The sequence below is a fragment of the Phaseolus vulgaris genome, chromosome 10 (assembly GCF_051622355.1).
Source record: "Phaseolus vulgaris cultivar YP4 chromosome 10, ASM5162235v1, whole genome shotgun sequence".
Taxonomy (NCBI): Eukaryota; Viridiplantae; Streptophyta; class Magnoliopsida; order Fabales; family Fabaceae; genus Phaseolus; species Phaseolus vulgaris.
The window spans coordinates 31954421-31964292 of NC_143507.1; the positions used below are offsets into that span (position 1 = coordinate 31954421).

At 33.1% G+C, this 9872-nt stretch overlaps 1 protein-coding gene and 1 non-coding gene across 2 annotated transcripts; both read left to right on the forward strand.

Moving 5' to 3' along the window:
* Positions 1-2432: 2432 nt before the first annotated feature.
* Positions 2433-2503, forward strand: TRNAG-GCC (transfer RNA glycine (anticodon GCC)). The gene has a single exon. It is a non-coding gene; the product is annotated as a tRNA-Gly (tRNA).
* On the forward strand, positions 2449-8916 carry ARGAH1 (arginase). Its single transcript, XM_068622119.2, has 7 exons — positions 2449-2851; positions 4532-4678; positions 4829-4984; positions 5466-5599; positions 6513-6722; positions 7479-7589; positions 8172-8916. The coding sequence occupies exons 2-7, from the start codon at positions 4534-4536 to the stop codon at positions 8430-8432; spliced, it is 1017 nt and encodes a 338-aa protein (XP_068478220.1). The 5' UTR covers positions 2449-2851; positions 4532-4533; the 3' UTR covers positions 8433-8916.
* Positions 8917-9872: the final 956 nt, after the last annotated feature.

Sequence of the window (9872 nt, forward strand, 5' to 3'; positions counted from 1 at the left end):
CCTAATTATAAGAAAGTGTCACCAAATTAATGAATTTAAAATCAACTCACATCATTTATACTTCTTAAAATAAATTTATCATGCAATCTATTGATGTTTTCTTTTTAGTTATGAAATGTAAAATCCCTTTTCGGATTACAGCATCCAGAAGTTACTCGTGGCTATGCCTATTGCGGTGGCGCTCCTCATGATGTCGACGTACCTTGCGGTGATGCATTTGTGTACCTTGTGATGGCAGCACCTTTCACGGCTTCGACGACAGTCTTTGTTTCGTTTCTAGGGTTTTTATTTGGTTGGGACGCATGATCCAATTTGGGAAATTTCTTCTTGCACCTTTATAATTACTTCCTGCATTTTCATAGGGGTGGTGAAATTTCCATTTTACTCTTAATAAAAAATAGATAAAGGCAAAGAATGTAGACAATTGAAGTTAATCCCGTGATTAAACTTGATTAAGAGCAGTCTCTTCTTTACAATCTTTTGCATTACATAAAGTAACCAAGGATGCACCATAGACCTTGCAACTTACACGAATTCTGTCAAAGATTTCTTCTAACTGAGTAGGAGTTAGCAACATAAACACCTGTAAAGTTAAAAGATTTTCCATGCAAAGCACTATAAACAACTAAAAATTAAGGATTAGAAATTTCACTTTAGTTCAACATCAGATTAGCCAAACACTAGATTTAGGAGACATTAGTGATTCTATTAGAAAAAAATAATTAAATAAAGATTAAATCTCTAAAAAAACTCAAGATGATTGGTGAAAGGAGTCACAGGCTTAGCAAGGAAAATAAATTGAGGTTTGTAAAGCTGCAACATATATCCAACATGTTTTCACTTTTCTGGTTTGCCATACCTTAATGTTCCAAAACAAGCATCTCATGTCCATCACTTATTTTTAGCTTGTCTTGCGTTAGAGAACTTCTTGCCCAATTGATAGAAAAAAAACCATAACTCCTTGTCGATCCTCTAGACGATCATAGTCTAATCAACAAAATAAGATCGTTTGGAGCAAAAAGACTGAAAAATAGAGTAAAACATAACTAGATCGTATATTACAGTAAAACATTTCAAAACAATATAAAAAATGGTGAAAACAGTAAAAAAAAAACAAAACAAAAATTGAAGAAGAATAGTTAAAACAAATGAAATCTAAAACAATACACTAGAATCATTAAATAAAAAATTGAAAAGAAAACAGAACATTAACAATAGAGTTAAAAGAAAGCCATGGTAGTAATCTTGCTAAAAATACAAAAGAGCTACAATGAGCGTCTAGTCTATTTGGTTGAGCGTTGAACTATTGTAATTTTTCAAATTGTGAAGTTATAGTTGTGTACGTTTTCTATGTGTTCTCTTTGAGAGTGTTCTATTATTTATTTGAAGAGTTCTTAAGGTTAAAAAGTTTTAACTTAGAGAGATATTAATACTTGATGAGAGTTGAGTTGCTAAACGTACCCTATAATTGTTAGACAATACTCCACAATTCATAGAGAGTTTCCAAAAATTGATAGACACTTTTCAAAGTTGCTAGATAACTCCTTATAATTTCTAGACAATCCCCCAAAATTGGTAGACAATACCCCCAAAATTGATAAAAACTTTCCATAATTAATAGACACTTTTAGAGTTGTTAGATAATCCCTTGAACATATTTGCTAAATAATCCCCTAAAATTGCTAGACAGTCATCTCAAATTACTAGATTGTCCCCTATACTTACTAGACAATTTCCCAAAGTTGCTAGAATGTTCCCAAATTTGTTAAACACTACCCTAAGACACTTTCCATATTTTTAGAAAGTTGAGTTGAATTTTTAAAGATGTAAACATCTAATTGTTGAGGAAGAATAAAGAGAAATCTACTACATTCAAATCGGTAAAAAATATAAAAAATATCAACATATTAGTATTTATTGATTTTTCTTTTTGAAATCAATGTATATTTATAATTTTTGAATCTTTTAATAAAAAAATCAATAACCAAAGTGAAAATAAACAAACAAATATATAATTGATTATTCAGTATTTACAATTTGATAAATAATATATATATAACTCCTCAAACTTTCTTCAGTTACAATTATATGTTAAGGTATCTTAACCGCGATAGAGAAAGTCATTTTTTGCGGTTTTTGATAAATCTAGGTCCTCAAGTTTATTTGTTTTTTATCCGAGAATCATTGGTAACATTAAGTTCTTAATATACAAATAAAAAGTAGAAATATACCTTTCCGGAATTTGTGAAATTATAGAATTGTTCTTCATGATGTTGACAGCCTCATCACATTTTTGCAAGTGTTTGGGTAAGTACACAAAAAAGAAAGCTACTTCTGCACTTTCTATTAACTTTTCCCTCCTTTAAAGCAATTAAGAAATAACATTAATATTTTAATTATATTATAATGTTATGTATGATAGGAAACAAGTGGCACCAGTGGTCTAGTGGTAGAATAGTACCCTGCCACGGTACAGACCCGGGTTCGATTCCCGGCTGGTGCATTGCAAGGTTGCTGTGAGGAAGCTTCTGGTGATTGATGGGTCAATTACTCTTCACCTTCTGGGGTGTTTCAAACTTTCTTCTGAGCAACCTTTTTTTTTTGACTCACCCAAAAAAATCAAAGTTTTTCTTAGCCAATGAAAACACATGCAGTTCACATTTTTTTTACAATAAGACACTTTATCATTTTATTGATGCAAGAACGTGATTGGTGAGTTGGCAGATTTGGTTCGGTGCTTACACACAAAACAAAACACAAGCTGAGAAAGAACACAACACAATTTCTCTCTGTGACGCGAAAACTCTGAACCTTCTCAGACTAAAACCACACGTCATCTTCTTCACTAACGGTGAGCCCCTTCTTCTTATTCTCTCTGTTTATCAGCCCTAACTCAATCCTTCAATATCTACATGCATAAAATTTTGCTTGTTCCCACTTTTTTTTTTTTTTATATATGTAGGACTTAGGAGAAACTTTTCCACTGAATGTTGTTGCCTTTCAATAAATCATAATGAAAAAAATTAAAGCTTTCAATTGTTGATTCTTGTTATTATTGCATAATGTGTGGTACCATTTCATGTCAATGAGCAAGCACTGGGACTTACTTTCATAGATCATTGTCAAGCCATGTTTATTCTGTTTGTAAACTAACTCAGATTCGGGTACCCCTTAACAACAACCCCATTTTTAGGCCTCCTAAAAAAGGTTGGCATCTTGTTCCTGTAAGAGAACAAACAATGAAACTTACTTTCATGGATCATTGTCGAGCGATGTTTATCCTGTTTGTCAGCAAAGTCAGATTCAGATACCCTTTAAAATCCCACTTTTAGGCCTCTTTTGTTCTTTGTACACTCGTTACTTGTCTCCTTGTGTGAAACCCTTCGATTAGAACACCTCCTACAGCTTGTTCGAAACAACCCTGCCCTTTCTCTCTTGGAAAGGTGCCAGTCCTTGTTCAAGTTGAATCAAATCCTGGCCCAAATGATCCTGCCTGGCTTGATTGTTCAAGACTAAGTTTTTATGACTCTCCATGACGAAAATTCCTACATGATGCCCATTAGAATCTTATGATGTCATGTAAATCTTGGAGAATACTTATATAGGTTGGAGTATTCAACTCCTATACTCTACTGGAAGAAGTGTCCAAGTTAAAGAAATTTTGAGTACTTGTTTATAAAACTCTTCGCTCTCGTACTTACATGGATTTTGATCACACTTGCATTTGAAAGCATATGATCTTGTATAATCAATATAGTGCATCAACAAAGCAAAAGGAATGTTTTTCTAATTCCGATCGCTAATAGTTCTTGTTTCTGCATGTTGGTTTCATATATATTGCTTCAAGAAGACATGATTCATATACTCATTTTTCCTTCCCTGTATTGTTCATTTTTTAGTGTATGTTCCTGCTGCTACATGTTACTTTTATTTAATGTTAATGTCAACAACTAAATAGATAATATGTTTGGTTTTAATATGGAGAAAGAATAAAAGAAAAACATTCTGATCAACATTGAGGTTGAATAGATTGTTTGTATGATGTATGCCAGTGGCTTGAGTCACATGTCTGTGTTTCCTGGGTTTAGGGTTTTAGGTTGAGAAGAGGTTTGATCTGGGAAAAATGTTTTCTGTTTTTATTTGCTTTCACTTTTAATCGTTTAAATGTCACCATGTTTTCACTTTGTTTCCCATGTTCAAAAGTTTGTACAAGTAACTTGAAATATTAAAAAGTTGCTCTTTTGGTCTCCTATAGACACTATTGAGAACAAAAAATAAAGTGAAAATAATGTGTTATATTTTTTACTGAATATTTTCTAAAACTGAATGGTCCCTTGATTTACCGCATTTCTGTATACTGGATGTGTATATGGTGTCATTGACACTAATACACTCTAAAGTATGAATTGACTTTTGCAAATTTCTGTTCATTTCTCTTCAATAAAAAGTCCATTAGTATGTAATGAGTAAAATTGGTATAAATATTTGTCCTCTAAATATATATATTAATTGTTTTGTTTGTTTGATACAGAGATGTCGATTATAATACGTAGAGGCATCCGTAGCATGCCAACACTAAATGCAGCAAAAGTATCTGCTGCTATGCTAGAGAAAGGCCAAAGTGGTGTCATAGATGCTTCACTTACACTTATTCGAGAAAGAGCGAAGCTAAAGGCAAGTCATATTTATTTTTATCCTTCTTTCCTGAATCTGTGTTTGTTTAGTGTTGTTTCTTTTGTCCCACAATTTTATATTTTATTTCAGTGATTTTGTTTGAGCTGTGTATGAAAGTAATGTAAATGTGGGAGTTCTCTTTTTCTCCAGGGAGAACTTGTGCGTGCTTTGGGAGGCGCTAAAGCAACTTCAACTCTTCTTGGAGTTCCTTTGGGACATAATTCATCTTTCCTTCAAGGACCTGCATTTGCACCTCCTCGCATTAGGGAGGCCATTTGGTGCGGTAGCACAAACTCAACAACTGAGGAAGGTATAGTCATATGGTTTTCTTTGGATAGTAGAAATCTTTGGAAATGTTTTTGGTTTTAGCACAGGTTAAAGTTTGCTTTGTAAACTCATTCAAATGGTAATTGGTTATTTGCATCAAGTTATCGTTGTATACAATTCAAGAGCTAAACTCATCCAATTGGAAATTTGAAATTATGGATGATATCTCTTTATGTTGTTAAAACTTCTGGAATTTTATGTTGTTCGGATTTCAGTTACCTCCCTTCTCTTTTGGTTGTATTCTCCTAGGATAGCATGGAGTTCTGTAATGATGCCTGCTCACCTGTATCTAGTTATTCTTTGTCTGTGAATCTACAGTGGTCATGGAAGCAACTTATTTCATGGGATATATGATCACTTGCAATGTCACTTCACAGTGCCCTCATTATTATTGTTTTTGGTCTGCAATTACTGGTAGATTATGATAATATGTAGCTTATAATAGGATGATTCTGATTATGCAGGCAAGGAGTTACAAGATGCACGGGTTCTAACTGATGTTGGTGATGTTCCAATTCAAGAAATTCGAGATTGTGGGGTAGATGATCACAGATTAATGAATGTAATTGGGGAATCTGTAAAGTTAGTGATGGATGAGGTAAATTTTCAATTTTGTGAGCTTGTGATTTGAATACTGTAACATTATTTGGAATTATTAAATCACATGTCCCACGACATGCAGTATATGTCATTTCTTCATTTTTTGTTTATATTTCCTCATTATTTTCAGTTCATAATGATTTACATTCGATAAAGATTGCAAAAAAGTGACAAAAAGAAAAACTATTTTAAGTGTTTTACTTTTCTAGTACTTTGGTAGCTTGATTGTATCTTACCCTAGTATGTAAGTAATGATTTTTTATGCTTCATATTCCTCTGTTTATCTTGTGTTCTTGTTATCAATTTTTTGTTTGAGGACTTTGTAATTAATTAAATTATAATTATGGAATTGCATTTGAGGACAACTGATGCTCCCTTTTCTACATGCTACAACTGTTTCTATAAGCTGGTCATTCGTAGTGTGAATGCAGGTGTAACTAGTTACTATTAGCTTATGTTTTAGGTTTAGTATTGGCATTAGTTTTGAAAGCTCACTTTCATCAAGGATTGTTTGATGAATTTGGTATATTGATCTTAGAAAACTGCGTTTACTTGGGTCTTTAAACAGAGATAGATCTGCTGGTCTTCAATCCAGATTAACCAGTTAAACTTACAATCATAAATATGTTTGAAATGAATAATGGCTTCTTGGCAATTGTTGAACATGAGTAGGGAAGGATCCATGTGTAACATGACAAGAGAAAATCTTTGAAGGTCCTTGTATTTCATTATTGGATTTAATTCTCCAAAAAATTGACTTGTTTTAGGTTTTTTGTGTGTGAAAATAATGGCATTCTTTCCATCAAATCTACTATCACTTGAATTATCATAAATTTTTATATTCTCATATCTGATAACTTTCTGTTTGAACTTCGAATTGCTTAATTCTCACAGTGTCTACATTATTACAGGATCCATTACGCCCCTTAGTTTTAGGTGGTGATCACTCAATATCATTTCCCGTTATCCGAGCTGTCTCGGAGAAGCTTGGAGGGCCTGTTGATGTTCTTCATCTTGATGCACATCCTGATAACTATGATGCTTTCGAAGGAAACATCTATTCACATGCTTCTTCTTTTGCTCGAGTCATGGAGGGTGACTATGTTCGGCGACTTTTGCAGGCAATTCTTCGATGTTTGCAGATTTATGTTTGTCTGTAACATAAATGGTTTAATTTATTAAGGCATTTCGATAACTTTCATCTCATTTAGCGTTTATATTCTGTTAATTTATGCACTTTGTTTGATTATTTTTTGTAAAATAGGTGGGATTTTGTTTAGATGTTAAATATAACTTGATCAGGAATCAAGATGTGATCATCAGGAACCACTGAAAGATGACAACCAATATAGGCGTAGGACATATAGATGATGTGCTTAATCCTTCACGCATCTGATTTCACAAATGAAGGAATCCAATCCCCATTGTTATGATTCCTTTTTGCACAGTTATCAATTATTGATTATCTGAAAGTGTGTAATTTGACCAGAAAGTAGATAGAACACTTTGTTAGTTGATTTCCCTAGAACCCTTTACTAAGCAAACATGTTTTTTTTTTTCAACTTAGTTTAGTATATTCAACCATGCTATCGAAATGAATGTCTCTTGGAGTGAATTTATCTGATAAATGATGGGCAAGAACAGATGGCATGATCTCTTTAGCTTTGGTTCTTTGACTTATATCTTAGTCTGCAAATTTTGCTGTTAATTTGTTTCAGTAGTTAAGTTGATGTAATTTTTTCTGTTTTATATAATATCCGATATTATTTCTCTTCCTCGTGTCGTGGATGATAGTAAATATTTCATTCTTCATCTTTGTTCTGCAAGATATATATTAGTATTCTTCTTGCTGCTTTTAACTCATCAATCTATTTCAGGTTGGTATAAGATCAATAACAGCTGAAGGGCGTGCACAAGCCAAAAAATTTGGAGTTGAGCAATATGAAATGCGGACATTTTCAAGAGATCGCCACTTCTTAGAAAATCTGGTCTTTCTATCCCTCTTTTCCTCTTTTATATAACACAAACATACCTACACATTATTTCATGTCACTCTCCATCTATCAAGCATGACTTATAAACCTTATATATTATATCCATATTGACTACCTGGTTGATGTCAAGGCATAGTCATACATGTTGGAATGTATTCACTGATCAATTGATATTTCCTTAACGTTGTCACCTTTAGGAAACATTCGGGAAGTTGGCAGTTTTTTAGTGATACCTTTCCACCTGAATCAAATTGTGTTCTGCAATTGAGGAAGGGTGAGGGTATCTGTTGACATTGTCACTGAAATGTTTGAATATTTAAGAAACTTCAATCATTTTACATGGATGAACAACTTTTTATTTGATGATAATAACAATTATAACCATCATTGGAGAGTTGATTTTTCTGCTTTTCTGTATCCTATGTATGCCTCCAATATGCAAGGTTTGTGTGCATTTGTTTCCGCCGGAGGATTCGTTTCAAGCAAAAATATTGTGTCTGATGGAATTTAATATCATCTTCTGTTTTGAGATTTAGTGCTTTTGTGACATGCAAACCTGGGGATTTGCTTTTGCAGAAACTAGGGGAAGGTGTTAAAGGTGTATATATCTCAATAGATGTGGATTGTCTAGATCCAGCCTTTGCTCCAGGAGTGTCTCACATAGAACCAGGAGGCCTTTCTTTCCGTGATGTTCTCAACATCCTGCACAATCTTGAAGGTGATGTTGTTGCCGGAGACGTGGTCGAATTTAACCCTCAACGCGATACTGTCGATGGAATGACTGCCATGGTAGCTGCTAAGCTGGTCAGAGAACTGGCTGCAAAGATTTCCAAGTGATCATCTCCAGCTTCCTCATCTTCACTTCAACCCTCTCATTACCTAAAATGCACCGCTGGAAAAGAACATGGTCAAGGATTCAAAGGTTTTGAAGGACTGTTGGTTTTCTGTTTAGTTGTAGTTGGAGTGTTGGTTTTCTTAATAGAACACTCAAGAATGACACCCTTTTGAATATCTATCTTAATTCTTAACAAGTGTGGTGGAAAAGAACTTTCTTTCTCTAAAAAAGGAATAAGTTGTTTCACCTCATCACTAGTTGCTTTATCTATAGGGAATGAAGAAATGAAATGACTCTTCATTCATGAATAAGTGTATTTCTTGATGAAAAAGGGGATATTGAGTGAGCATTATGCATTTACTTTTCGATGTTAGTGATGGTTTTTAAGAGTCATACACTTGGCATACTTAATTAAATTTCAGTAGGTATTTCATCAATCAAGTGAGGAAATTCAAACAATAAGGGATATATTGATTTTGACTATCACCTTCCATTCTCAACTTTTGATATTGAAGAACAAGGAAGTGAAGGATAAGAAAAGAGAGTACGAAGGATGTTCTTTACATTCAATGATTCTTCTCATTATTATATTTCCAATTCACGAATCTTCTTCCTGTCATTTTTGTGCTTGCATGATGCTTCAAAGTTTTCTACATGCTACTATGCTTCAATCATTTTGCAAAAAACAAAATACACACAAAGAAAGAGCTTCACACTCCTTTGTTTCAAATTAAAATTCCAGATTTCTTATTCTGGAAAGTATTTTCGGAACCCAATTTCCAAAATCAAGCTTCGCACTCCTTTGTTTCAAATCAAAATTCCAAGGATATTTTAGACATTTAAAAAATTTGTAAAGTGCAGGAGGTGCCAAATTATATAGTGCAGGAAGGAAAAGCCGATTTTGACAGTTTGTTCTTGTATCTATATGAGATGTGAAAAAAAGTCTAAATTGCACCAGAAGAACAATGAAGTGGTTGTAGTTAAAGTAGTAACAACTGACACAAAAGGGCTTGTGTAGAGAAGCAAGTGCTTAAGACTTTCATAAGTTGCTGAACAATTAACAATGAATGATCATTGTTCTAATGTTATGAGAGTGAAGGCTTAGACATGGAGAAGTAAGGGAGAGGAAAAGGGTCAAATATAATGCAGGACTTTCATCTTTTAAACTCACTTTTCAATAGGTCAATCTGATATAAATTAGTCAAGTTTGATATTTTAGTTTGAAATACTTATTTATATCAAAATATGCATTCTGAATTTCATAATTTAGAATATATTTTAAATTATAAAATTCAAAAATATATTTTAGACTTTACAATAAAAAAAAATCTAACTTCATGGCCAATTTGAATTTTTTCCACACCTTATAAAGGCATAGAACAAAACCATATATTCACATAAATCTAACTTCATGGGCAATTTGAATTTTTTTCACATTCCAT